General features: G+C 36.8%; 11 protein-coding genes across 11 annotated transcripts; 7 read left to right on the forward strand and 4 right to left on the reverse strand.

Annotated features, from left to right (window-relative positions):
• Nucleotides 1-1,443: 1,443 nt before the first annotated feature.
• On the reverse strand, nucleotides 1,444-3,601 carry C02F5.12 (Putative zinc finger protein C02F5.12). The gene is made up of 4 exons (NM_066404.6): nucleotides 3,358-3,601; nucleotides 2,652-2,936; nucleotides 2,246-2,602; nucleotides 1,444-1,932 (listed from the first exon to the last, which is right to left on the reverse strand). The coding sequence occupies exons 1-4, from the start codon at nucleotides 3,439-3,441 to the stop codon at nucleotides 1,516-1,518; spliced, it is 1,143 nt and encodes a 380-aa protein (NP_498805.2). The 5' UTR covers nucleotides 3,442-3,601; the 3' UTR covers nucleotides 1,444-1,515.
• A 92-nt stretch (nucleotides 3,602-3,693) lies between these two features.
• Nucleotides 3,694-4,664, reverse strand: pbs-6 (Proteasome subunit beta type-1; the record flags this gene model as incomplete). Its single annotated transcript, NM_066405.5, has 3 exons — nucleotides 3,694-3,911; nucleotides 3,960-4,353; nucleotides 4,399-4,664. The coding sequence occupies 3 exons, from the start codon at nucleotides 4,662-4,664 to the stop codon at nucleotides 3,795-3,797; spliced, it is 777 nt and encodes a 258-aa protein (NP_498806.1). The 3' UTR covers nucleotides 3,694-3,794.
• A 352-nt stretch (nucleotides 4,665-5,016) lies between these two features.
• On the forward strand, nucleotides 5,017-6,366 carry cids-1 (CID domain-containing protein 1; the record flags this gene model as incomplete). Its single annotated transcript, NM_066406.7, has 6 exons — nucleotides 5,017-5,154; nucleotides 5,198-5,331; nucleotides 5,374-5,557; nucleotides 5,605-5,849; nucleotides 5,902-6,049; nucleotides 6,098-6,366. 6 exons carry the CDS (start codon nucleotides 5,017-5,019, stop codon nucleotides 6,194-6,196), a joined length of 948 nt encoding a protein of 315 aa, NP_498807.2. The 3' UTR covers nucleotides 6,197-6,366.
• A 96-nt stretch (nucleotides 6,367-6,462) lies between these two features.
• On the forward strand, nucleotides 6,463-7,830 carry C02F5.3 (putative GTP-binding protein C02F5.3; the record flags this gene model as incomplete). Its single annotated transcript, NM_066407.6, has 3 exons — nucleotides 6,463-7,133; nucleotides 7,196-7,434; nucleotides 7,519-7,830. The coding sequence occupies 3 exons, from the start codon at nucleotides 6,463-6,465 to the stop codon at nucleotides 7,707-7,709; spliced, it is 1,101 nt and encodes a 366-aa protein (NP_498808.2). The 3' UTR covers nucleotides 7,710-7,830.
• A 92-nt stretch (nucleotides 7,831-7,922) lies between these two features.
• C02F5.13 (TM2 domain-containing protein C02F5.13) lies at nucleotides 7,923-9,386 on the forward strand (the record flags this gene model as incomplete). Its single annotated transcript, NM_001025967.2, has 3 exons — nucleotides 7,923-8,003; nucleotides 8,048-8,385; nucleotides 9,012-9,386. 3 exons carry the CDS (start codon nucleotides 7,923-7,925, stop codon nucleotides 9,223-9,225), a joined length of 633 nt encoding a protein of 210 aa, NP_001021138.1. The 3' UTR covers nucleotides 9,226-9,386.
• On the reverse strand, nucleotides 9,250-10,053 carry C02F5.10 (uncharacterized protein). The gene is made up of 4 exons (NM_066408.6): nucleotides 9,915-10,053; nucleotides 9,614-9,708; nucleotides 9,384-9,566; nucleotides 9,250-9,334 (listed from the first exon to the last, which is right to left on the reverse strand). The coding sequence occupies exons 1-4, from the start codon at nucleotides 10,042-10,044 to the stop codon at nucleotides 9,305-9,307; spliced, it is 438 nt and encodes a 145-aa protein (NP_498809.2). The 5' UTR covers nucleotides 10,045-10,053; the 3' UTR covers nucleotides 9,250-9,304.
• A 137-nt stretch (nucleotides 10,054-10,190) lies between these two features.
• On the forward strand, nucleotides 10,191-10,769 carry C02F5.2 (DUF5356 domain-containing protein). Its single transcript, NM_066409.3, has 4 exons — nucleotides 10,191-10,263; nucleotides 10,314-10,420; nucleotides 10,464-10,554; nucleotides 10,601-10,769. Exons 1-4 carry the CDS (start codon nucleotides 10,209-10,211, stop codon nucleotides 10,732-10,734), a joined length of 387 nt encoding a protein of 128 aa, NP_498810.2. The 5' UTR covers nucleotides 10,191-10,208; the 3' UTR covers nucleotides 10,735-10,769.
• Nucleotides 10,770-11,203: 434 nt separating this feature from the next.
• knl-1 (Outer kinetochore KNL1 complex subunit knl-1) lies at nucleotides 11,204-14,515 on the forward strand (the record flags this gene model as incomplete). The annotated part of the gene is made up of 7 exons (NM_066410.6): nucleotides 11,204-11,353; nucleotides 11,401-11,490; nucleotides 11,543-11,948; nucleotides 11,994-12,719; nucleotides 12,764-13,307; nucleotides 13,352-13,692; nucleotides 13,736-14,515. The coding sequence occupies exons 1-7, from the start codon at nucleotides 11,208-11,210 to the stop codon at nucleotides 14,513-14,515; spliced, it is 3,033 nt and encodes a 1,010-aa protein (NP_498811.1). The 5' UTR covers nucleotides 11,204-11,207.
• A 1,031-nt stretch (nucleotides 14,516-15,546) lies between these two features.
• Nucleotides 15,547-18,309, forward strand: F09G8.5 (leucine-rich repeat domain-containing protein; the record flags this gene model as incomplete). Its single annotated transcript, NM_066411.3, has 7 exons — nucleotides 15,547-15,923; nucleotides 16,000-16,065; nucleotides 16,463-16,692; nucleotides 16,953-17,081; nucleotides 17,129-17,411; nucleotides 17,813-17,915; nucleotides 17,960-18,309. The coding sequence occupies 7 exons, from the start codon at nucleotides 15,547-15,549 to the stop codon at nucleotides 18,155-18,157; spliced, it is 1,386 nt and encodes a 461-aa protein (NP_498812.2). The 3' UTR covers nucleotides 18,158-18,309.
• A 607-nt stretch (nucleotides 18,310-18,916) lies between these two features.
• Nucleotides 18,917-26,377, forward strand: ncr-2 (NPC intracellular cholesterol transporter 1 homolog 2; the record flags this gene model as incomplete). The annotated part of the gene is made up of 19 exons (NM_066412.4): nucleotides 18,917-19,067; nucleotides 19,291-19,781; nucleotides 19,843-19,965; nucleotides 20,097-20,309; nucleotides 20,358-20,524; nucleotides 20,573-20,654; nucleotides 20,701-20,838; nucleotides 20,931-21,143; nucleotides 21,190-21,339; nucleotides 21,386-21,576; nucleotides 21,803-22,202; nucleotides 22,275-22,523; nucleotides 22,566-22,676; nucleotides 22,732-22,915; nucleotides 24,754-25,005; nucleotides 25,330-25,548; nucleotides 25,676-25,770; nucleotides 25,819-25,932; nucleotides 25,979-26,377. The coding sequence occupies 19 exons, from the start codon at nucleotides 18,917-18,919 to the stop codon at nucleotides 26,258-26,260; spliced, it is 3,825 nt and encodes a 1,274-aa protein (NP_498813.1). The 3' UTR covers nucleotides 26,261-26,377.
• On the reverse strand, nucleotides 22,927-24,236 carry col-91 (Putative cuticle collagen 91). Its single transcript, NM_066413.7, has 2 exons — nucleotides 24,061-24,236; nucleotides 22,927-23,733 (listed from the first exon to the last, which is right to left on the reverse strand). Exons 1-2 carry the CDS (start codon nucleotides 24,199-24,201, stop codon nucleotides 23,038-23,040), a joined length of 837 nt encoding a protein of 278 aa, NP_498814.1. The 5' UTR covers nucleotides 24,202-24,236; the 3' UTR covers nucleotides 22,927-23,037.
• Nucleotides 26,378-26,405: the final 28 nt, after the last annotated feature.

Here is a 26,405-nt window from a genome sequence, read left to right on the forward strand (position 1 = left end):
CGAAGTGCCAAAAGTAGAACTGACTCTACCTGTCGTTTTTTTCGAATAAATAAATGTTAAAAAAGGTGTGAGTCAGAGAGTGATATCAGGGACAGATGAGCAAACAAACAAATGAACTTGTGATAAGGAAAGAATGTAATGAAGGTGGAAGAGGTGGAGGAAATCTGTAATTTTCTTTGGTTCTGATGACTTACAAGTTAAATATACAAAAACATTGAAAACAAGTGTTTCGAAATGTTTGCTTGTAGGTTCGTTTCTGCATCCTGTCCTCTATTTACAGTGATGGATCGAAACGGGGAGGACAGGATATGTGCAGCAGTAAACTGATGAAACTTAATTAATTAGCTTAAAAGCCACAAGCCGGGAATCTGCCTCGTACTATTGTACCTTAACAAGACTATAGCCTTGTTTTCTCTTTTTATATACTGTACTTTTCAGTTTGCACATTTTTTAGCGATTGGAAGCAAACAGGCAAGCGCTTTATTTAAATGAAATAAGTGTAGTAAAACTGTATTCAATATTTCGAAATCTCTTTCTGAAAGTAAATTTAAACTCTGTTCTATGGAAAATCAGCATGTAACAAGAAAAGAATACGAGAGAGTAGACGATGAACGCTCAAAGTTAATATTTACTCACAAGTTTATCATATTCAATAAATAGAACCACGCAGAGAAATAGTTGCGAAATGTGCATATTTTGGAGTTAGGTATACGGATTTTGATGTATCAGTGTGACTCTTTCTGGCAACGTGTGGTAATATGAATAATGTGGAGCAGTGAATTTGGTACAGTTATTTTTGTTATTTTTGTCAATTCAAATTCAATTCAATTCAAGATGAAACTTGTTTAAAAACACTATATGTAGTAATCGAACCCGGAAATTCTTTTAATTGTTCAATGTATGTACGTATCAGTTATGCCACAAATATCCTGAAAAATTAATGACCAATTGAGTCACCTCTAACATCATATAATTATCTTTTTAAATATATCATAGACCTTTTGGTCAATTTCTCACGAAACGTTTATGTTGATAAGACAATTGTTGAGCAAACAACTATAGTCAAGTTAGACTTCGATTTTGTGACTTTTTGCTCTCGTTTACTATTTTGATGATATCAAGATTGTGGCAGGCATAAAGCTGACTAATAGTGATGTTTAAAAAACATTTATGCGTACAAATAGAGTGTCTCTAAAAATTTGAAAACCTCTAAAATTTCTAAGGGGCTAGAAGTGGATATAAGCAATGGAGAACCACACATTCCAATTTACTGCGGGTGCGGAATTAGCTGTTCCTAGAAACCAATAGAGTGAGTAATTATATTTTTAAATTTCAGTCATCATCTGAATGATATTTGACAAGTACAGGAAGGTTCTTAGGCGGATTGATGATATGTTGGTTTGAGTATTGAGTAAATTATAAATCTGAATTACTTCTATGCAACTTAAAACTATTTGATGTTTATTCATAGATGCATTTGAAAATTTTACAGATGAATTTATTAATCCCAAAAAATTAAAACATGAAATTCATAGAATTCATTGCCTCTCTGTCCAATTTCCTTCTTTTCGTCATTCTTCTGTACTTCTCCCCCTCCACAAATCCACTAGCTTGCCCAACTAAATGAATACTTTCCGAAAAACAATTGTTCCACAATTCCTTAAGTTCATCATCACTGACTTGTTGGTCAATATCTCCATCGACTCCATCTCCAATTCGACTTGAATCTCCACTCACCAACGCCTTCATACCGTAACCTTCGACACGTTCATTTGGATGAGCTTTTGCATAATGAGAACGCATTCTACGGACATTTGTGCACTCGAAACCACACAGCTTGCAAGGAATTTTTCGATTTGAATGAGTCAGAGCATGATCTAGAAGTCGAAGTTTTCCATATTTTACACGCCAGTTGTATTTGAGACCACATCCCTGAAATTATATTTTTATTATTGAGAGGGATGTGAATCGAGCAGAGACCTTGGGCATTTTCATAGGTGCCTTAATCATGCCTGTCTACATAATGCCTAACTCATGCCTTTTTGTAATTCTTTGGAAGTATACCTAAACATGACTCATGTTTGCTTCAAGCCTGCCTACCTAATACATACCACCAACCTCCATTCTTTTTTGTTCCTACCTACACATGCATCATTCCTGCTTGTATGCCTACCTCAAACCTTCCTGTCTCATACCTGTCTACTCCATGCCTACCTACATGTTCTAGAAGCTCAAGCCAACTCACCGGAAAGTTGCAAGTAATTACATAGTTCGCATGTGAACTTTCCAATTCTTCTCCTAATCCCTTTTTTAGACCTTTTAGCAAACTTGCTTCTTCATTCTTTATCTTGCTTTCAGTAAACATTTGTTGACGAAGAAGATCTTCAATTATATTTCTTTCTTGTTCATTTGCCTGTTCAGAATCATTTAATGAGAAACTTGATGATCCTGAAGTTTGATCTAGTATCTCTTCAGACTCATCTAAAACTTCTTTCTTTGGAACTTTCAACGCGCTTGATGGATCCGATGGAATGTCTGATGATGTTCCGGGAATATCTAAATTTGCAGTGGGATCCCAGTCATCAAATAATCCTTTTAGAACCTGAATTAGTTTTTAATAAACCAATAAATTCCCAATTTTTCCAACTTACAGATGCTGGTCTCTTTCCTCTGCTCATCGCATCTGAATCTCGTGGCTTCAAACCCAGAGTATCGACTAAATTCAATGGTTGAGCAAATCCAAGTTCAGCGGAAATGCTTTTAAATGGTTTTTTGAGAACATTTTGTGATTGTGCAGATATAGATTCTAGACATTTTGGAGATGAAACTAGTTGTGGGGCACATGAGGTTGGTGGAGTTGCCGGTTTTTGAATTTTCTGTGCAGGAGGATGAATTGGAACTTCTGTCACCCACGAATCCGGACAACCAATCGTTTTCTTTAAATATATTTTATTTGGAGGTTTCATTAAATGCAATTTACCAAAAAGTTGACTCAAAATTTATAAACAATTTGAAATTTTAACGTGTTTTCGCTTTTCTAGGCAATTGTAGTGCCTTGGTGCTTTGATTAGTTCAGTTTGTGGAACATCAAAGTGAGTAAGTAGTTTGAGCCACTGGGGATTTTGTAAACACATTAGCTTAAAAGTACTATTCCTAATTTAGAGTTGTTTCCTACAGTAATATCATTCCAAAATTACAATTTTATAAAATACAGTATTTATGATTTTTGATCGACCATTACATAAAGAATAACCTGTCATATTATTTTTATTGCCAAAATAATTATTACTCAAGTTTTTCTAATCTCGGGAATATTTATATAATTAGAAGCTAAATGTTGCCAAAAGCTTGACCTACCAAAATAGATTGCAAATCGAGTCCTCGCATTTTGAGAACTTCCAAAGTTTGATTGTAGATGTTAACTTGAATATAAGTTGACATTTTTCAGTAAATACCAACTTGTCGAGTTGCAAAGCAGGAATGAATCAATGACACAGCTGGGCAGACCACAAAGTAAGAGACTCGAAACGCAGACGGTTCTAAGCAGCGCCGACTCACTCCTTCTTTTGCATTATATCTTGTGTCTCACTCGTGCGTTCTTGCCCTGTGTGTTTTCGCTCTCTGCATTTTTCTCTCTATTTTGTAGTTTGCGTTGGACGCCGAAATGTAGTCATGTTGTAGACTACAACATATAAGTGGAGGAATATTTATCAGATTACCGGGATGGTAAAACAATTTCAGAGGGGAAGAGGATACGAATAAGTTAAAATAAAATGAGATAGATACTGCAATAATTAATCCTCACGAAGTGGCAGGAACTTTACGACGACTGGCTTTCCGGCTTCAGCGATGACCAAGTGAATTTTGTCTCCAGTAGAGATTTCACGCTCAGCAGCACCACGGAACGAATCCTAGAAAAAATAAATGAATTAGGTTAAAATTACGAAATTCAATTATACCTTCATCAATGAGATGGCTCTGTCCAATGTGAGTTCCGGACGCTCATATCCTTCAGAGAGCGTAACGTGCCCGATTTGACAATCCAAGAATGGAATGATCATTGGTTCAGCGGCTCCACTGGCTGAGTATCCAAGACGCTCGATACATCCGATTGGGTCGTAACTGAACACGGCCCCTTTTCCGTGCTCGTCAATTCCGGCAAGAATAGCTCCAGTGTAGTATGGGAAGAACCGACGGTAATAGAGGTTGCGGGAGAGAAGTTCTGCGCAAAGATCCACAGACATGTCAGAGCGATAATCGAAGCGGTACTTGTGGAGACGAGATTGGAGAACTTTCTTCAATTGGAGGACATCTCCATAGAATCCAGAGGTGGTGAGGATGATGTTATCATTCCTGAATTAAGAATTATTATTAAAACAAAGACAAATACTGGCTTACAAAATTTGAATCTTCTCTGCGTCACGTGTAAGAATGTTGATGTCGTTTTGGGTCATTCTAGTATCACTTGCCACGATGGCAAAGTTCTCCCCAGAAATGGCACAGGTTGATCCTCCCTCCATTGAATACGGGTTCCAGCGTTGACGCTCAATTTGTCTGGAACTCATCCACTCTGGATGAGCTGCAACTTCCTTCATTGCCTGCTTGAACATTGCCATTTCATTGGTGGCGTTGGCGACAGCCGTGATTCCAGTGAAGCTTGTCATCTGAAAAAGGCGTATACTTATTTAGTTGAAACAATATAAATATTCAATATGACAAAATTCAATTAATACAGAAAACAAATGCTCGAAATTTGAGAATTCAACATAACAGGAAATGCTGACAATGAGAGACATCGTCATTTACAATGTTTAGTCCGCAGTTTTCTGCGCGTTCAAATGCACATCGCACATCGAACTATACGACACTTTGCTGAAATTTATTGAAACGCGTTTTCCTCTCTTTTTTGAATGAAAATTCATTTTTCCAAGGTATTTTTGAGGACAATTCATCGCTTTATCTACATTTCTGATTAAAATTTTTGTGATTTCTTTTTTTCAATAATTGATATTTCAGATGGCAGATTTCACAGAGCAAACTTTGCGACAGAAGTTAACAAATTTATCAAACCACCCTTCCTCAATTCAGACGACTTCTGCCTGGCTTTTGCAAAATCATAGCAATCGGGAATTGATCATTCGAGTTTGGCTAAAGGTATTTTATTCATATTGTATCATTTTTTAGTGTTGTATTTCAGACAGTAAAGAAAGAAACACACGGCTCAAAAATTGTAAATCTTCTTTATGTGGCGAATGATGTAAGCCAAAATGCGAGAAAGACTTGCCCACAATTCAAGGACGAATTTTTTCCCGCAATAGAAAGTTCTTTCAGGTATTGGCATTTTCAAACGTCTAATCTCAAAATTAATTTCAGGCATGCAATCGAGTTGAAAAATGCAAAAGAAGTGGAACATGCAATTGGTAAACTGATCAATGTATGGAAAGATCGTCAGATATTCACTCCATCACAATGCAAACGGCTTCATGAAGTTCATCAACAAGTTAAGCTATCTGGAAGCTTCCCAACACCCGCAGTTGCGAACAAGGAACATGGAAAGGTGTGTGAATTTAATAAATTCCAAAAGAATGCCAAAATGAGCTTAAGGTCGCTCAACCTAGTCAGTTCGTCGTTGAAGAAGCGAAAAAGAATGCACAAGATGTTTTGCTCAGTTTGAAGCGCCTTCAAAACCCGCCGAGCACGGAAAGAGAAATTCGCACAGAACTTTCAAAATATCCGGATAATATTTCGTGCCCAGAAAAGTTGCAGTCAGTTCGAAGTTCGCAAGAAGCACAGTCTCTGTTGGTCCAAAATGAAGAAGCTCTTCCGATGCTGGAGGAATATGTTAAAAGGTTTGATTGAAACTTTTGTGAATTGATTTTGTACATTAACTTATGCTTTCAGGCTGAAAAACGAGACAAATGAACGCGAAACTCTCGAATCGAACTTGAATATGCTTATAGAAAATGTTAGAATGAGCATTGAACATCACGAGAAATTGTGCAGAGAAGTTAAGCGTAGAGAAGATCGAATCAAGGCAGATTTGTTAGAGGTTTGAAAACTAGAAAATCAGTTTTTGCAGACTTGAATTGAATTTCAGGTTGAAAAAACATTCGAATCGTTGCCAGATTTGGCTGCTGAGATGCCAAATGCACCATTGCCAACACTTGAAGCTTTGTTCGAGAAGAGGAAAAAATAAGTATCATACTACGTCATAATTATAACTTTACGATCTCAGTAGCTTTTACTGTACCCCCATTGTTGTATAATTTTTGTTCACTTTGATCTTTTACAATCGTGATCACCATTACCACATAAGTGCTTTATACGTTTTTCTTCTGAACCACCTTAAATGAATTTATTTTTTCTAAAATTCAAGTTAGTTCTATTATCTGAAAACGGTTCTTAACCAGTGTTTATCTCTGAAAGTTTGAAATTAATTGTTTAAAAGCTGATATTTTACAGATGGGTATTCTGGAGAAAATTGCAGAAATCGAACATGAAATTTCAAGAACCCAAAAGAATAAAGCCACTGAATACCATTTGGGTCTTCTAAAAGCAAAGTTGGCAAAATATCGTCAACAATTGTTAGAACCAACAGGCAAAGGAGGTGCCAAAGGAGAAGGATTCGATGTAATGAAAAGTGGAGATGCGAGAGTTGCAATGGTTGGATTTCCTTCCGTCGGAAAATCGACTCTATTGTCCTCAATGACTTCCACTCACTCAGAAGCTGCTGGATATGAATTCACAACTCTTACGTGCATTCCTGGTGTCATCTCTTACAACGGAGCCAATATTCAATTGCTCGATCTTCCTGGAATCATTGAAGGAGCTTCTCAGGGAAAAGGAAGAGGAAGACAGGTTATCTCAGTTGCAAAAACTGCAGATTTAATTCTTATGATGCTTGATGCAGGAAAGAGTGACCAACAGAAGATGCTTTTGGAGCGAGAATTAGAAGCTGTTGGTATTCGATTAAACAAAAAGCCACCAAATATCTATGTCAAACAAAAGAAAGTTGGAGGCGTGAAATTCACAAATACTGTTCCGTTAACTCATTGTAATGAGAAATTGATTATGACAGTATTGCACGAGTACAAGATTTTCAATGCTGACGTTATTTTCCGCGAGGATTGCACGTATGTTTTTTTTTAATTATCACTGAGCAGAAGTCCCAAATTGATATATTTATTAATTACAGAGTCGATGAGTTTATTGATGTAATTCAAGGAAATCGTGTATACATGACGTGCCTCTATGTCTACAATAAAGTCGATCAAATTTCGATTGAAGAAATTGATCGATTAGCTAGAATGCCTCATCACGTCGTTATTTCATGTGAAATGAACCTCAATATGGACTACCTTTTAGAGAAAATGTGGGAATATTTGGCATTAGTGAGAGTCTACACGAAGAAACCTGGAAACGCACCAGATCTTGGTAATTTTTAACGCTTAAAATTTGTATTTAAAATTCACATTAGGGTTAATCAATTTTCTCTCAATTCAAAAATGAAAATTTCAGGACCCGAAGACGGTATCATTCTCCGTGGTGGAGCCACTATCGAACATTGTTGCCACGCCCTTCATCGTTCAATTGCTGCTCAACTCCGGTATGCCATCGTCTGGGGAACATCGACGAAATTCTCTCCGCAACGTGTCGGTCTTCATCATAAACTCGACCATGAAGATGTGATTCAGATTGTGAAGAAATAATTTTGTTACTACTGTTTAGTTTTTTAATTATTGTCTTCATAATTATTGCAAATTTCCGTTCTTTTTTTCTTGTTGATTTTTCCCAGCTGGCACCATGCGGTGATAAATTTTTATGTGTTTCATTCAACAGTTCATTCGTAATTTTCGGTTTTTTCCTTAAAAAATATTTGTTTTAAAGATATTATCCGAATTAAACTTTACAAAAATATCCAGATGAGAAGATTACCCTGGCTGATCCCATTCTTTCTCGTAAATATTTCAAACGGAAACAACGAATTTCGAATAGAATTTGAAGTAAGCTGAGCAGTTTAATTTTGATTGTGATTTCCCAATTGCAGTATCCAAATAATGAAAAGTCGGAAAAATGCTTTGATTCATCAAAGGAAAATGACTTATTAGATCTTTTCTATGTATCAACAAATCCACTTGGACCTGTCGTCGAATGTCGTTTTCTTGAGAATTCCTTCATTTTATGTGAGGATCCAGTTCCACTCTACGGCCCTGGACAAACGGGACAGCAACCAGCAAATGAGAGTTTTCGAAATGAAGGAAAATGTCTGAAAATGGGTGGATACAGAGCAGAGGACGTTGAGTTCACGAATGTCAAGTGCCGAGTTCTTCCGTGTATTGAATGTCATGGACCAAGAACGTTTACAAAGTCAACACCTTGTATAATGTAAGCTTTTTTTGAAGCGAAACTCAACATTTTATTTTGATTGAAATATAAATAGCTATTAAAACCTGAGTTTCAAAAAAATTCTGGTCACACTGGTCTCGGCACGACAATTTTAGTTAAATGCAAAACGGCGTGCGCCTTTAAAAAGTACTGTAATTTCAAACTATATTTACTGCCGCAAATTTCGCTGCGGAATGTTCACAGTTTTTACGGAGTTTTACTATAAAATTTATGTGAAAGACTAATTATTTATTTTTGAAAACACTTAAATTTTCACAAATCGAAAGAAAATTTTTTTGTTAAAATTAAAGTGTTTTCATGTTATACATGCAAATAAATAAATAAATAAATTTTATTAAATCAGTTTTCACCAAAAATATTTAAAAAATCGATGAAAGTTCCACATCGACGAAATTTTGAAATTACAGTACTCTTTAAATTCGCATTTAACAAAAAAGGCGTGTCGAGACGTGGTACAGTACTCTTGCCGCAAAAGTCGCAAAATTTCGCGTCCGGGGTTTATTTTAAAAAAATTATTTAAAACTGACACAATAAAGATGCTCCTACGAAGAGATTATATGATTTTTGAAGTATATTCAGAAAAAATATAAATTTCATATTTTCAGATACAATGGTCACTACTTTCTCACAACTCTTCTGTATTCCATTTTTCTCGGTGTGGTTGCTGTCGACCGTTTTTGCCTGGGATATTCTGCAATGGCTGTCGGAAAACTAATGACTTTGGGTGGATTTGGAATCTGGTGGATTGTCGATATATTCTTACTGGTACTTGGAGTACTCGGACCCGCGGATGACTCGAGTTGGGAGCCGTACTATTAAAAGAAATTAACTAATACGAGTGGAAAATTAATTGTTTATTGGTCAATATTTACAACCGATCTCATATTGTCAAATCCAATCATTGCGGCAATTGTGTGCTAACTGTCACCTGTAAAATTTGTAATTTCCTTTGTCATTTACTTTATAAAGAAAAATACCTTAATCTTCGAAAGATCACGTCCGTCAATTATCTCACTGAAAATACGACTCATCATTTGAGCCAGCTTATCTGGCCGTTCGTCAATGATTGGAATGACAGGAGGCATTGCTGCTCTGAACTTTTTGATTTTTTCAATGGTTTCTTTGGAACGATAAGGACCACTGAACACGGATACCTTGTTCTGAAATTGGATGATTAGAAGGATTTACTACAAATTTGAATATTTACTGGAGCATTTTTGACGTTCAGAAGTTCAGCTGAGAACGGTTCATCACTGGCATCCCACTCTCCTTCAGTGCATTCTGGCAGCTGTTCGCCCTTATCTGGAAATTAAACTTTGTATTGTCCAGATGCGAAAACTGTAAAATAGCTTGGAGTTGGGTTACTGTAGTCCTTAAAGCCATACGCCTGTTTTCTAACTAAAAACGCTGCCTAAAAATATTTCGGTCGTGTCGAGACCGGGCACCGTACTTCTCAGCGTAAACTAACAAAATTTCGCATCTGTGTAATATTGAAATTTCATCCTTACCATCATCAGTAATTTGAATCTTCGGCAACTGTCGAATAGATTGCTGAACACTTGGTGCTGGTAGTTCCTCTTCTTTTTCGTCTTTTTTATCTTCTTTCTTTTCTTCTTTGCTTGGTTGCTGCTCTGCCATTTTTTGCCTCTTGATTTTGATTTTATCGTTTTGAAGAATAAAATTATTTCCTTTTCAAAAGATGTTTTTTCTTAATTAAAAGATTTCGAAAAAAAAATGCAATACACGTAATTTTGAGTTTTCACTTATGGAAATGTATTTTACAAATCATTTTCAAATACAAGATGGACAACAAAAAGAAGGAAGAAAATCCTAGTAAATCTGATACTTCTATAAGCCGTGAGTAATATATATAACTTTTCGGTTTTTTTTTTAATAAAAAGTTTTAGTTCCACCAAGCTCAACTGGAGAAGCGCTTCAAAATTATACAGAATCGGAATGGAACGCATCAGATGATCCGTATTCTGCAGAACTTCTCAATGTGAAAAAGAAGCCGGTAATTTTTATTTTTACGTAGATTTTCATTAAAACTTTTCCAGAATCGAGTTAATGTGTTCTCAGCAACTGAGAAGAACATGGAAACTATAATTGTCACTGAAGAATCTCCACCACAAACTCCATTGCCTTTAAGTTGAGAAATCACAAAATTCTGGGAACTTAATTTGTATTGGTTTAGAGCCTGTCGTAGAACACCACAATTTGGCTCGATTGATTCAGAAATCATGTCAATTGCTCTTGGATAAAACTACACCAGATGGAACAGAAGTGCAAATAAAATTAGAATTCCCTGACTGGAGAGATACCGCCTGATTCTCTATGTGTTGAATAAAGCTTAACGGTTAAAAAAAAATTAATTGAAATCTGCCTGAAAAAATATCTAAATACAGTACTCACAAGAGAAACTACGGATTTTGAGAATTCGAATTTCGTAGAAAATATTTTTGCAATGTGTATCAGCTGTAATGGTACATATATTTATTTATTAATATTGAATTTTATCTAATTTTTGAAACAATTGGTTTTTTAAACTATTAAAATTGTATTATACTGCCCCAAGTTAAGGAATTACTCGTAGTGTGCGTTCTACGGAACCGGTGGTGTGTCGAGTGCAGCTTCGCTCCATTGTACAAGTTCAATTTCAAACAGAGATTTGCCGCCAAGCAAAACTGCCTTCGTTTACTTTTCACTTTTTTACTTTTCCCATTTAACGAAGTTTATGCTGCCGTTGTTTTGTTATTTTTTTAATCATAATTTATTACCATTTTTAAAACATATTTACAGCCATGTCGATGGAGCCTCGTAAGAAGCGGAACTCGATTCTCAAGGTGCGGCAAGCCGTCGAAACCATCGAGGAAACCGTCATGAACAGTGGGCCTAGTTCCACAACAACTAATCGACGAGTCAGCTTTCATAACGTGAAGCATGTCAAGTCAGTTAGAGTCAGTGAATAATTTATCAATAAAATAATTATTTCAGGCAGTATGACAGGGACCATGGTAAAATTCTTGACGCCACACCAGTTAAGGAGAAGATTACTGACACTATTGGATCAGATGGTATTTTGACGTGAGTTCCATCCTTTAACGTGAAATAATGAATACGTAAAAATCTTTTTAAGACCACGTGGCGGAAACATGGATATTTCCGAATCTCCGGCCTGCACGTCCTCATTTCAAGTGTTCGGCGGTGGTAATCTCGATAAAACTATGGATATGTCTCTCGAAACAACTATCAACGAGAACAACGAAACGGCGAGATTGTTTGAAACCACAAGAGATCCAACACTATTATACGAAAAGATCGTCGAAACCACAACAAAAGTTACCGAGCGAATTGTTAGTATGCCACTGGATGATACCTTAGCAATGTTCAATACAACGAATCAAGAAGATAAGGATATGTCAGTTGATCGTTCAGTTCTTTTCACGATTCCCAAAGTTCCGAAGCATAACGCTACAATGAATAGAACTATACCGATGGACCTCGATGAATCAAAAGCAGCGGGCGGCCAGTGCGATGAAACGGTATGTTGAATTAATAGAAGGAACCAAATTATCTTAATTTTACAGATGAATGTGTTCAATTTCACAAACTTGGAAGCCGCTGAAATGGATACGAGTAAATTAGATGAAAATAATACCATGAATGCTATCCGGATTCCGATTAATTCAAACGTCATGCCTGTAGACATGGACATCACTGAACATCACACTTTAATTGAAGAAAAGAAAAATGATACATTCGGGCCAAGTCAACTGATGGACATTTCGGCGCCACAAGTTCAAGTTAATGATACTTTGGCCATTTTCAACAGTCCGAGAGACATCTGTAATAAGGGTTTGGGTGTTCCTCAGAATCTAATAAATATCGCCTCGAACGTCGTACCTGTGGACATGGACATCACTGATCAGGCCGTATTAAACGCGGAGAAGAAAAATGATCAATTCGAGACAAGTCAGCTTATGGACATTTCTATTCCGAAAGTTCTAGTAAATGACACTATGGCGATGTTCAACAGCCCGAAACACGTCAGTAAGAGCAGCATGGATCTCGAGAAAACGATTGAAGCCGCTGACAAATCAACGAAATACCCGAGTATCGCAGATGAGGTGGAAGATTTAGACATGGATATGGATATCACTGAACAACAACCATGTGAGGCTGGTAATCAGCAGAACGACGGCTTGCAACTTCAAAAGGAGGATTTAATGGACATTTCGGTGATTCGAGATTCACCTGCAGTAAACGACACCATGGCTGTGTTCCAGAGTCCTGCCAGAGTAAAGATCGGAGCGGTAAGTTTTAAGCACACTTTCCAATAAAAATGTATTTCTTTCAGAACAACTCGATCATTGATTCGCAGAAATCTATCGTGTTCGGTGACGAAATGAGCATTGACGAGACACAAAATGATGGAACCTTGACGTTGCCAAAGTCGAATGTAGAAGTGACTACAACTAATGATGTCTACACGTCTCTCGAGCGGCAAGAGGAAAATGCTTCAGAAAACGTATCCATGATAAACGAATCTTCTGTTCATTCGGAAATCGACAAAAAGTCGTTTATGCTCATCGAAGAAGAAAGGGCTTTTATGCACTCCTCCATGATTGATGTAGCACAAAAGTTGGAAGACGATGGTTCGTCGAAGACGCCAGTCATCCTTGCTTCACAGTCAGCTTCTCTTGCCACTAAAGAACCATCAGCCCTTCACAACTCGAGTGCAACTCTCAACAATTCGATGGAATTGGACAACAATACTCTTCTTAAAACTATGCAAATTACAACGTGTGAAGACATTAGCATGGTCCATGAGTCTATTGCTGTTGAACTGAACAGTAACAAAGAGCAGGAGCAATTCGGAGATGAGACTTTGCAGAAAAATGGTAAATTTCGTTTATTCAATAACTCTATTAAAAGTATGTTTTAGATACCTCGAATACTGGCGCGAATTTCACATTCCAAGGCCATAATGAAACATCGCAAATCATGAACAATGTCGACTCGGAAGCAGTGAACACGTCCAAGATTTCAACATATTCGGCTTTCAATTTGAGCATCAACCAGTCTATCTCTAAACGACGTCGATCTCTTCTGAATTCTGCTCGTGAATCTCCTCGTCGTGTTGCGTTGGAGAATTCTATAATGTCGATGAATGGGCAAACAATGGAAGCTCTGACAGAATATCGACAGAATAAAACTATGCAGACGAGTCAAGATTCGATGCCGAGTATGAGTTTGAACGATTCGGGAAGAGATATTCTCGCGATGGTAAGAATATCTCTTTGAGTATTGAATCGAAAATGTCTTTCAGAATACATCAGTCCGCTCTCCTCATCTGAATTCTTCAAAAACTGCTGCCCCAGGAACACCATCATTGATGTCACAAAATGTACAACTTCCACCTCCATCTCCTCAATTCGAAATGCCAGACTTCGATCCAGCTGTGGTCAACGTTGTATATTTAACATCTGAAGATCCGTCCACTGAACAACATCCAGAAGCTCTCAAATTTCAGCGTATTGTTGAAAACGAGAAAATGAAAGTACAACACGAGATTGATTCTCTGAATTCAACCAATCAACTTTCTGCTGAGAAAATTGATATGTTGAAGACTAAGGAGCTCTTGAAGTTTAGTCATGATGAGCGAGAAGCGATTATGATTGCAAGAAAAGACGCGGAAATCAAGTTTTTGGAGCTTCGTCTGAAATTTGCACTCGAGAAAAAAATTGAAAGTGACCAGGAAATTGCTGAACTAGAACAAGGAAATTCGAAAATGGCTGAGCAGCTAAGAGGTCTCGATAAGATGGCTGTCGTTCAAAAAGAACTAGAAAAGCTGAGAAGTCTTCCTCCATCACGCGAAGAGAGCGGGAAAATCCGAAAGGAGTGGATGGAGATGAAGCAATGGGAATTCGACCAGAAAATGAAAGCACTCCGAAATGTACGCTCAAACATGATTGCACTTCGTTCAGAGAAAAATGCTCTCGAAATGAAAGTCGCGGAAGAACACGAGAAGTTTGCCCAGAGGAACGATTTGAAGAAAAGTCGAATGCTGGTGTTCTCTAAGGCTGTTAAGAAAATTGTGAACTTCTAGTGAGTTTAATATCGAAAAATTAACAGTCAAAAATTATAATTTTAGATGCCGCCTTCACCCTTCCCTTGCATCAGGCCTACAATACTTCTGATGCTCATATAATTCTTTACCTAATGTGCCATATATTTTAGTTTTTTTTTCATCTAAAAATACCCATTGTGCATCAACCGCACTTGCTGTATTTCCTTCAAGATGTTTACCTTTTCCCCTATACATTTATGCCTCAGAGCAATCACAAAGTTATGTTTTTATTCCTAGTTCATTCTCAATCAATCTAAAGGAGACTTATGGTTTGAATAGTCAAATGAATAAATATTCCTTGTAACCAAATTTTTTTGTAGCCGTGTTTTTTTTTGTAAAATGAAGTTATTGTGCGTTTAAAAATCGGAGTTTAAAAAATCGGAGCTTCAGTCTCCTCTCTTAAAAATAATTTTAGCTTACTATTTACTACTGTAGTTCCAAATAGAATATACATAATAAGGCGGGTAGGCAAGAGTTTGACACCTCGGGAGGTACATAGGTACGTAGGTGAGCAGTAAGTATACAAATTTTTTAAAGTTTTACTTTGATTTTTTTAAGTTTTACTTTGATTTTTTTAAGTTTTACTTTGATTTTTTTAAGTTTTACTTTGATTTTTTTAAGTTTTACTTTGATTTTTTAAAGTTTTACTTCTTCTCAGTTTTTAATTTTTATGTGGAGGCTTTGAAAAACAAAAATAAAAATTTGCAAGGGCTATTGAATTTGCCAGAAAAAAATGAAAACTCCAAAAAGTGGGCGTGGCCTGATCAGCCATTTGAATTGTCTTGTTGTAAAATTGAGAAAAAATAATATTTTTATAACATTTTGTACAGTTATATTTGGTCATTACGACCTAGTTGTTCCACTGTTAAGAAGAATCTAACATATAGCGCGAGCTTTCTAAATCAACCTAATAATGAAAATCAGAAAATAATTTTTTATGCACTTGAAAACTTCACAAAAAGCTAAAATTCTTAGAGAAGTTCTGAATATGATCATTTATCATGTTTGAAATGGAGCACTTGTTGCTCTTTTTGTCATGCTTGTCCATGTTGGTTTCTATTGCATTCCAAAGTGTGCTTCTTCCTCTTATTCTACATCTCTTCTCTTTTTTTCTTCTTTCTTTTCTTTCTTTCCTCCACTTTCGTTCTTTCTCTGCCAACAATTTCAAACACCACTCCCTTTTTCTCGTTCCCAAAAGAAGGTCCTTCTCCATTTCAGTTTTACCAGCAGCTGCTCCGTCGAGTCCCTCATCTAACTCGTTTCTTTTTCCCTCTTTGTCCCATTACTTTTACTCATTACGGGACACGACTATGGTGAAATTAACTGAATCGGCTGTATATATTCGTACAAAATGTTCACTAGAGAATGTGAAAAAGCTAAATTTATGGTAGGTTGAAAATTTGAATTTTTAACTCAAAGCAATAATTCCAAAAAAAAAAAAGAAAATTAGTATTCTGTTTCAGGGGGTGCGGAATCGATGACATTCAAGTATGTGAGAAAATGAGCCTTCTGGAAGTTTTATCATTGAGGTAGGTTGTGTCTCATATTATGATTTTCAAAAGCTTTTTGAAAATCTAGATTATTAGTTAGATGTTCCTTTTATAGATGGGGAACAGTAAGTGAGGATTTAGTTTAAAAGCACTTATGAAGGCAAACATGGCTGAATATCACAACAAATTTTTTGAATTAAAAAAAATCAGTCATAGTTTTGGTGAATTGCAAAATGTATCTAAAACCAGGAAAACTTTCTGGAATCTTTTTGTTATGCTTTGAAAAATCTGAAAATCATTTCACCAATATACTCCTTTCTGGAGGATTTCTTTGTGGGAATCTTTTTAAAGTTCCTATGATCATTTTAATAAAATAGTCTTCATTTAAAAGTTCCAAAAATTACCTCATAATAGAATTTAAATATAACATTTTCAGTGTTAATGAAGTGAAATCCCTTGCCCCTCTTCAACACTGTAAAAATCTGAAAGAAGTGTACTTACGGAAGAATTGTTTGGAATCGTTAGATGAATTGGAATATCTGAAAGAATTACCGAATCTAAGAACCCTATGGATTGACGAGAATCCTTGTGTTGGAGAAGGTGGTCAAGAGTATCGGAGAAAAGTTATTCGAGTTTTACCAAACCTGACAAAACTTGATGATAAGCGTAAGATTTTAGAATTTGCTTAGTTACACTAATGACCATCGAAAATTATCAAATATCACAATTATACACTCCTAGGAGTTTTCAAATTTAAAAATGTCCAGCTTTGGCGAAGTTCCGAATTTAGGAAATGTTTGGTTTTTTTAAAAAGAATTTTAGATCAGTTTCGCATATTTCAACCTTTTCAATGTATCCAAATATTAAAACCGAAAATGACCTCGAAAGCTGAAGCTCTCCAAAAACTTTAAACTTCAGTTTTTCAGCTGTAACGACAACTGATCATCAGGAAGCCATTGAGGACAGTATTCCAGAATGTGATATGCATAATTCTCATTACAGTGCAAGATCGAACAGATCGAATAGTATTGATTTGATGAGTAGATCTCTCTATGGTGAGTGTCTGTTTGTTTAATGTTTAATCGTCTTTCTTGTATTACAGTAGGCCCAACAGTAGTCGATAGAATTGTTCAACCTCAACTTCTACACTTTGGGGATACTTCAGATGAAGAAAGAACAACATATCCAGCTAGATCATTTTCTGTAGAAGTTCCCGGTTTACCGCTTACAGAAGATCATACAACTGTCTATTTGGATAGTGCTCCACAATCTCACATAGGGTCAAGACACAATTTGATGTCTCAATCTATGTATGGAACACTTTGTGGCACGTTAGCAGAGGAACCAAGTTCAGCTGATGGAGAAGATGATTGGAATGATTTTAGGTATTATTCTGTTTGAAAACTTTTATTATTTTCGTGATCTTTTCAAAAGTGGAGTATGAGAAATTTTGAGAAATGCATTGCTGCCCTAACATGTTCGAATACAAATATTTAAAACATTATAAAAATATAAAAATCACAGAAAAATAATTTAGATTGGTACAATGTATATCTGTACTTTTTTGAGTAGATATAAACCTTTTTTGTTCCTTTTCTAGCTCAATTTTCCAAACACAAAAGTGGTCTCTACCAACCGTTAGGCATGTAGATAGGCCGACGGGCATGAGGTAGGTGTGTTTGACAATGTGCCTACCTACATGGGACCCAAAAAAAACCAAAAAAAAAACGAATCAAAAAACAAAATTTGACTTTAATTTAAATCAATATACATTCTATATTTTTAGCATAGAAGAAGATCGAGTTATGGTTCAAATGCCTCTAGCAGCTTCTCACAGAATGTACCAAAGTATGCATGAGGGAATGGTTATAGAAATGAAACGACCACCTGTAAGTGATTTCCTTTGCTTAATGTGAGCATAAAGTATCTTCAGGTATACGGTAGAAGTGTGAGCATGCCACGCCGGCGAGCAACAAATCTCACAACGCGAGCAAGTTCAATGAGCCCCGCAAGAGAGCAGAGACTCACAAAGATAATGTCAGCAGTTTCGGTTTTACTTGATGAACTTGACACTGATGGTCTTCGGCAGGTTGTTGATGAAGCACAGAGAAGACTCAAGAAGCAAAGATAATTTCACATTATTGTTGAAATAGAAGTTTATGGATTCTATAAATATTTGATTCTTGAAAATTTTCACGAATTGTAAGAAAACTGTTTTAAAACAAACCAATCTGCACAATCCTTTCCCTTTGAACATAAAAGTTTAATAAAAACTACAGAAAAAATTAATTATGAAAAGAACGTTTAATGAAATTTGATTCTTTAAAAAATAAAGTGTGATTAGAAATACAACTTGAAATGTTTCCCTTCTTTACAGACTGAATTCCCATGAAACATATTGCATCTATTGTATATAAAGGTCAAGAAACAATTGTTTCTTTCATTTTAGCTTCATTTCAGCTCCCTCCGATAAGTTTTTCATATGCTACTTCGTTTCATTCTACAGACATAGATCGAGAAAAAAACAGTGCATTTGTCTGTGACTTGTAAACAACGTGACTCACGAGCCTTGTCTCGCGCGTACAAGCAGGAAATACAACATATGTGAATTGTGAATCTAATTGAATCAAATTTATGAGATTTTTTATTTTTATTTTCTTCTTTATTCTATCTTTTTGTGTTCTGCTATAATGTACAGTTCGTAAAAGTAGTTACGTGGAAATTAAATTAATTCTAGGTCACGCGATTCGTGTTCCACAAAACACCACATTTCTCAGCAACTTTCAATCACGTGTTGTCCCTGTCTTTTTATTTTTTATAAATTTAATGTTTGTCTTATAATTTAATTAATCTGATTTAGTATTTAATATTAAATTTCTACATTTCCGGAATGCGTCAAGGAGGAGGAGGAGGCGAGAGAATGGTATCTGTCCTATTCTTATTGCTAATACATTTGGCATTGTGCCAAGCAAAATGTGTGATGACGGAATGTGACGGAGAGGAGGATAGCAACCATCCACCATGCAAGACTAACAAGTCAAGTGAGTTTTTTAGATTTTAGATTTTTCTGTCTTTTGAGTAACTGGAGCCTAGTTGGCAACATCCACTTTTCGTTGTGGAACTTTTTTTTTCAACTTAAGCCCAAATTTGATTCAATATCTTATGGTTTTAGGGAGCTTCAGTAAGTGTGGTGAGTGGTGTAGACTAGGACTTTGAAATAATTTCTAATATTACCGAAAAATGCCTTTAATTAATTTTTTCCAGCATATCTACCAATCACCGTGACACGGTCTCTAAATCCAACTTATATGGCTCGATTCGAAAAGTACTGCTCGTATCTTGTACAGGAAGAGGATAAAGCTCAAGTCTGCTGTACAGAACTGCAATTAAAAGGAATGACTGATCGAATTTCTAATGCTGCTACAATCCTTGGATCTTGTCCCAGTTGCTTCGACAATTTTGCAAAACTCTGGTGTCAATTCACTTGTTCCCCAGATCAATCAAAATTCATGAAGGTAATGGAAACGACTGGTCCGAAAAATGTCGTGGTTAAAATGGAGTTCAAAGTGAATCGAGATTTTGTGGAGGGATTGTACGAGTCATGCCGTCATACGTGGTTTGCCAATGGACTTGCTCTTCGATTGATGTCTCTTGGTGGAAAAGTCTCTTTTGAAAACTTTTATGGATTTATGGGAACGAAGAATCTTGCACAGAGTATTCCAATAAACACCGAGTTTCAGTTTTCTCGAATGAAAGTTAGTCGTTCAAAAAAAAGAAAAAGAAAAGAAGAGTATTTAGTAACGCAGTTGGTTTCAGAACGCAATGAATATTCCAACAACACCATGTCACAAATCAGCTGGCCCCAAAGTTCCAGCTTGTGGAGCTATTGATTGTCCAACAAATGCCCATCAACTTGTAGATATCTCCAAAGTTGAACATGTAAGTAGTGAATCAATTCAGCATATTTAAAGGTTATCAAAGCCTTTCCGTTTCCTCACTCACTCCGTCGGAATGCATAGAGGCGCACTTTGATTCCTCAACCGGATCAAGTGTTATAAAGTAATTTTCAGCTCGGAACGAAAGTGTTCCATCCTCACTTCCCAGACTTTGAATGGTTACTGAAAATCTGCGGATGCCTCGCACTTACAGTCCTCCTGGTCTTCATTCTTAAATATTCTTGTCATAGACGATCAGCGCCTAATGGTGAAGATGGATGTTACGTGGATTTGGGAAAAGGAAATTTGGAAGTTCAATTTGAAGGACTTTGTGCTCGATATGCAAATGTTAGTTAGATCCCCCTAGTAATACAAATAAATTCCAGTAATTGTCAGGCTGTAATTAAACATCCATTGATATTTGTTTCACTTGGACTTATTGTAGCTGCAGCTTGTTGCTCTGGAAATTTCAAATTTCACAGTCTCACGCATTCAGTTGATCAAGTTTCGGCTGCCGATGGAGAAACTAGACGGAACGAGAAAAAATTCATCCATTCTTTCGGGTTAGTTTATATTTTTCCCCATTTTTTTCAAAGATTTTACTAGTTCAGACCTAATCATCGAATTGAGCAAATATTCATCAACTTACCACCTACCACTAAGTCTATGTTCAACATGCCACTTTTTGAAGAAGTGAGCTGTAACTTGATTTATGATATGTTAAATTGTATTATTTCAGATGTTCCAATTGGTTGGGAATATTCAGAATTTGACAGCTTGCTATGGGAATTCGTCAGTGAAGCTTGATGATATATGCTACAAACCTATCGGAAAAAATCACGGGTGTGCAATTATGAGCCCAACCAACTATTTCCAGGTTGGGTTTTCCTTATTTGAGCTCTTAACATTTTCAACATTGTCAATAGAACGGCCACAGCTCATTTACTCCATCAAAAATCAATATTTCAGAACAAGTGGACCAATTTCGAAAACGCGGGACCTCCAACTATTGATGATGAGATCTTTGATGATCAACACTGGGAACATTTGAAGTACTGTATAAGAAATCCTCTTACCGTATCCACATACTCTGAAATGTCATGTTTCGGAGAGTTTTCTGGGCCTATCGATCCGATTCTAGTGTTTGGTGGAAGTAATGAAAGTATCAAGGGTGCTGAAATGGCACGTTGCAAATGATAAATTGTGATTAATAATTTTCTATTTTCAGTACTACACCGCTCGGACTATTATGATAACGGTTTTAATCAGAGGCCCAGAAGATCAAGCTATAGCCTGGGAAACTGCGTTTCTAAACATGATGAGTCGTTATGAAATGAAACACGCAAATTTTACATTCATGACAGAAACGTCTGTTGCGGTTGGTAGAAAATTCATGTAATTTCTTAATTGAGTGTATTTTCCAGGAAGAAATTCATACTGCTGTGGAGACTGATAAAATTGTGTCTGTGATTGCATGTGCTGCTGTTCTTATATGGGTTATTACAATGCTTGGAATTAATCATTGGCCAGAGTCATCCATATTGTCAGCTCTAGTTCATCACAAGCTACTCATTTCGATATCAGCTGTTATGATCAGTGTGATCAGTGTTTGGTGGTATGTCAGATCAAAAATATGTTCAAAGCTTTTGAGATGTTGAGACACCTTTCTGCCAAATTTTGGAAAATTACTGTTGAACTGTGTTTTCTTACGACTTTCTGTCAAGGTTTTGTAACTTTCTTACAACAAGTTGAAAACCGAGGTGCAAGATATGCATAGTATTACAGTTTTCTATAAAATTTTAGTTGACAATTTTCTGACATCACCCTAATCTTGATTTCAGCTCGATTGGTATGTTCTCGCTCTTTGGTGTCCATGCAACAGATAATGCAATTGTTGTTTTATTCTTTGTCATCACTTGTCTTGGAATCAATCGAATCTTTGTCATTATCAGAACATTTCAAGCCAATGGTCACTGCTACGGACTTCCGAATATCTCATATCGAGAAATGAATCACAGAATTTCAAATGTAATGCGTCGAAGTATTCCAATTGTTCTAACAAACTCCCTTATCTGTTCAACATGCCTTTTCTTAGCCGGAGGTGTTCTTCCATATGTATCTGTCAGCATGCCAGCAGTTGAAGTATTTGCAAGACATGCTGGGTTGGCAATTCTTATGGATACTGCATTCTATCTCCTTGTAATGCTACCACTATTTCAATATGATGCGAGAAGAGAAATGGTGAGTACGTTCATTAATACTGCTGATAATGCAATCTTTGTGAGGTGAACACTTTGAAAATAAACATTTCAGTCTGGAAAATGTGAAATCTGGCCGTGGTACGAGCTATCAAACGAGTCAAAAATTAATCTATGCATGGAAGCAGTTGATGGAAATCTTCGAAGCCCAGTGGATTGGTTCAAGCTTGCGATCGCCCCTTTATTGCTCAAAAAGATTTGTAGAATTTGGATAGCTACATTCTTCTTTGTTTCCCTAATTATAGCATGCTACTGTACTCTGTGCCTCGAATTTGGTTTCAATCAAGTTATGGCTTTTTCAGAGGTTTGTATTTTTATTTTTTCCCACTTGAATGGAAGTTTTCAGACAAGTTATCTGACAAAACATTTCCAAAATATGAATGAGAATTTGAACATTGGGCCTCCGTTATGGTTTGTTGTAGAAGGTGATGTCAAATGGCATGATCCGAAAATGCAGGTTCGTTGCTTTTTTTCCGAATTTCTTTGAAAATAAAGTTCTTATAATTTTGCAGAACAAGTTTTGTACATTAGCCGGATGTGATGATAATTCAATGGGAAATAAGATCCGATCATTGGCATACGCTGAGAACTACAAAGGAAACTATCTACACGGCGATGTAAATATTTGGCTGGATTCATATCTTCAGTTCATGCATCCTCGAGGTTCATGCTGCAAAATGGATGGAAAACAATTTTGTAGGTTATTTGCAAGGACAACTAGCGTTCATTCTGATAACTTTGATAAGGGATAAGTTATGAGGTAAAGAAAAGAGAGTTGGGGCATGTACAGATTAGGGGAAAATACAATTTTTCCGAAACTACTGACGAACTGAAGATCTAGCTGGGCATGGGCAATAAGCAGCATCCGGTCCTGGTTGGCCATCATGTCCTTGTTCTCCATCTGGTCCTGGTTGTCCGTTGGCTCCTGGCTGTCCATCGACTCCTGGAGCTCCAGCTGGCCCTGGTGCTCCTGGTGCTCCAGCTGATCCTGGTTGTCCATCAGATCCGACTGGTCCTTGTGGTCCTGGAGCTCCAGCGGCGCCTGGTGTTCCAGTAGATCTTTGTCCGTTTTGTCCTGGTTGTCCATCGTTTCCTGGTGCCCCGGGGGCTCCTGGTGCTCCGGCATCTCCAGCTGGTCCTTCTGGTCCTGCTGGTCCTGGGGCTCCTCCTTGTCCATCAGCTCCTGGCTGTCCGTCTGGTCCGGCTGGCCCAGGTGCTCCTGGGGCTCCTGCTGGACCGGCTTCTCCTGCTGGGCATTGGATGCATGCTCCACCGGCGGCCGAAGCGAATTGAATGGCAACTCCGTCGATTCCAGCGGCTCCAGCGTCTCCGTCTACTCCTGGCTCACCAGCAGCTCCTGGAGCTCCTGGTGGTCCTGGTGGTCCTGGTGGGCAGTTTTTAGCAAGAGCTTGACAGTCTGGAAGAGCGGCTTGACGTCTGGCGCGACCAAGAAGCATTTCCTTTGGTGAACGGGTAGACATCACCATGGTATCCCAGGCATTCTTCTCATTGATCTAAAATATCAGAGATTATGTGCAAGATTTTTAATGCAAAAATATTCCATAAGTTCAAAAGTTTAAATAAATCTAGTAGAATGTTTTTACAGTTTTTTGTTTCAATCTTTACAGATATTCAATAGTTCTCATAGCACTTCCGCGTTTTTCTATTTTCTAAAAAATCGGGTGTATTTTGCCTTGAAAACTAACAGTTTTATGACAACTCGAAAGTTTCAAATTGTTCTTATAAATGTATGAAATTACAAGGGCATAGTATGAAATTACAAGGGCAATGCCATTTCTAATTTTGACCTACGTGCTAAATGTTCGGGCGTTCTAACTAACCTTGAACTCGTCAAAAGTTTCCATAGTCTCGTAGTAAAATCTATTGATATCATTGAAGATGATAGTGGCAGTGAGAAGCGCACCGAGAACGGCAACACCACTGATAGCACTAATAACAGAAATTGTTGAAGCGGACGGCATGATAAGAATAAGAAGAAGACGGAAATAACGGCCTTCAGGCGACTTGTAGTAGGCGTCTTTTATAGTGATCCTCTAGAACGGTGTCAATATCAAAAAATGGGGGGTGTAAACTACTAGGCATAATGGCACAAGGTTGTTGCAGAATAACTATACTTCTATCATTGTCTCTACTTTTCTTTCAACCTCTATTTTCTCTATCTTTTCCTCAAGTATTATTTTCCTGTTAAACTGTTTGTGAGGTTGTCTGAAGGGATTGAAATTGAAAGTTACGGTTTGAAGACAGATAGACACATTTAGTTGTAACCGGGAAGCGAATTTGTTCGGAATAGTAGAAAAAGATTTGATGGATGATAACACATTTGAAAGCAACATGATTTGTGTGTTGGTTAAAGCTTATTGTAAAGGAACAGAGGAATGACGAGGTTGATCAAAAGACCTTTCCACTATATATAGAACAGTCATTCTTTGTTGTCTACCGTAATCTCTTGATATGCAAACTTTGTTCCGTTGGAATTAAATAAGCTAGAAGCAAGTTAATCAAGTTATATTCAGGTGACCCATCAAACGCAACACATTGCTCATCTTGCTCGTCGAGCAGCGTAGCTTCATTGACAACTACAGAATATGAGTTCTACCGTAATTTGCATCACTTCTTGGAGACTCCTCCATCAATCCAATGTGCTCATGGTGGAATGGCTCTGGCAAAACCAGCGATCAATTTGACAAGAAATGGAAAAATTCAATCTGCCTATTTTTCAACATTTTTCAAAAAGTTGAATCTCTCGGACTCTATTCAGCTGTACGGTATGTTTTAAGAATCTCAAAATGCAAATTTACAGAAATTGTTGCGAGACCCATGTAGAAAAACTAAAGTGTGTGTGTGCCTTTAAAGTTGGAATATCTCCAGTTGACTAATGATACCATATGAGTGTGCCAAAATGACCAATGTTTTTATTTCGATTCAAATACATTTTCGCCACTTATATGAGTTTTTAGGTTCTAATTTTTTTAATTTTTCAAATCTTTGTATTTAACCATAATAGGGCTTCAATGATGCAACAATGATTTCAATTTCTTTTCAAAAAATTAAAGGCTTCCACTTACAATTCTGAAAGTATTCATTTTCAGATGCCTGGAGATTCGCGAAATACCTAGCAGACGACATTGAACGTGAACTGGAAATTCCTGGTGTGAAAGTCTACGTGTACAGTACCTTCTTCCCTTATTACGAACAATATCTGACTCTGAGCACAACTGTATATACTCTTGTAGTTCTGGTTCTTTTTGTTGCTTTCGTCACGATTTCCCTATTTTTACGCGTTAATTTGGCTGGAAGTTTAGTCACTGGTGAGTTTTACAGTTACTTTGATATAATTTCAAATGTCTAGATACGTGAAATAGATTATTAATAAAGGAAGAAGGGATATGTAGGGCACATGACGTTGTGTAAGATAGTTGATTTAGACATTTTCAGTATTTGTACTCCTCTCATCATATCTTCACTTGATGGAATGGATGTATCTACTCGGAATCACAGTGAATGTAGTATCAGTTATCAATATGGCAATGGTAAATTCATATTTTGGTAGACACCTATAGGTAATTTAAGATTTTCAGTCTCTTGGAATCGCTGTTGAGTTTTTTGGGCAAATGCTACATGGATTCTATAACTCAAAAAAACCGAAAAGGGAAGAAAGAGCATTCGCTGCACTTGTCAGTAATGGATCTACGGTAACTTTACCAATTGTCTTCATATTCTAGATTCAAATACATTTAGACATTGTCCGGAATCTTCCCTGCTATCATGATCACCGCTGGATGTCTTTCATTTGCTGATTCTCGTGTGCTCATCACATACTTCTGCAATCAACTTGTTGGAATTGGTCTTGTTTGTGCAGTTCATGGAGTTGTTTACATGCCAACACTTTTGGCAATTTTCGGATCGGATTTCTATCAGAATGTGAGCAGTGAAGAAGAATCAACCGATGAAGCAGAACTGCAGGATACTCCTCCATCGACCACATCAAGTACTTCCAGCACTTCTGAAACATCTGTCTGATTCCTTTCATTCTCTTTTGTACATTTTCTAATCATTCCCGTATAGAATGATCTCTATGTTCGTTTACAATGTGTATGAATCCCTCTGAATCATATTTATAATAAAATGTGTTCTATGTGTGCTTTTTATTATAAGATCATTTTTT

The sequence above is a fragment of the Caenorhabditis elegans genome, chromosome III (genome assembly GCF_000002985.6).
Source record: "Caenorhabditis elegans chromosome III".
In the NCBI taxonomy this organism is placed as follows: Eukaryota; Metazoa; Nematoda; class Chromadorea; order Rhabditida; family Rhabditidae; genus Caenorhabditis; species Caenorhabditis elegans.

What these genes read in the sequence shown, in the direction of transcription:
- C02F5.12 (NM_066404.6), bottom strand. Translation starts at nt 3,441, where the DNA reads ATGTCAACTTATATTCAAGTTAACATCTACAATCAAACTTTGGAAGTT. An exon ending in TCGATTTGCAATCTATTTTG is followed by an intron (nt 2,937 to 3,357) that starts GTAGGTCAAGCT and finishes ATATATTTAAAG; the next exon opens with AAAACGATTGGTTGTCCGGA. An exon ending in GAGGAAAGAGACCAGCATCT is followed by an intron (nt 2,603 to 2,651) that starts GTAAGTTGGAAA and finishes AAACTAATTCAG; the next exon opens with GTTCTAAAAGGATTATTTGA.
- C02F5.10 (NM_066408.6), bottom strand. Translation starts at nt 10,044, where the DNA reads ATGGCAGAGCAGCAACCAAGCAAAGAAGAAAAGAAAGAAGATAAAAAA. An exon ending in GATTCAAATTACTGATGATG is followed by an intron (nt 9,709 to 9,914) that starts GTAAGGATGAAA and finishes TTTAATTTCCAG; the next exon opens with ATAAGGGCGAACAGCTGCCA. An exon ending in TGAACGTCAAAAATGCTCCA is followed by an intron (nt 9,567 to 9,613) that starts GTAAATATTCAA and finishes ATCCAATTTCAG; the next exon opens with AACAAGGTATCCGTGTTCAG.
- C02F5.2 (NM_066409.3), top strand. Translation starts at nt 10,209, where the DNA reads ATGGACAACAAAAAGAAGGAAGAAAATCCTAGTAAATCTGATACTTCT. An exon ending in ATCTGATACTTCTATAAGCC is followed by an intron (nt 10,264 to 10,313) that starts GTGAGTAATATA and finishes AAAAAGTTTTAG; the next exon opens with TTCCACCAAGCTCAACTGGA. An exon ending in TCAATGTGAAAAAGAAGCCG is followed by an intron (nt 10,421 to 10,463) that starts GTAATTTTTATT and finishes AAACTTTTCCAG; the next exon opens with AATCGAGTTAATGTGTTCTC.
- col-91 (NM_066413.7), bottom strand. Translation starts at nt 24,201, where the DNA reads ATGCCGTCCGCTTCAACAATTTCTGTTATTAGTGCTATCAGTGGTGTT. An exon ending in AAACTTTTGACGAGTTCAAG is followed by an intron (nt 23,734 to 24,060) that starts GTTAGTTAGAAC and finishes CTGATATTTTAG; the next exon opens with ATCAATGAGAAGAATGCCTG.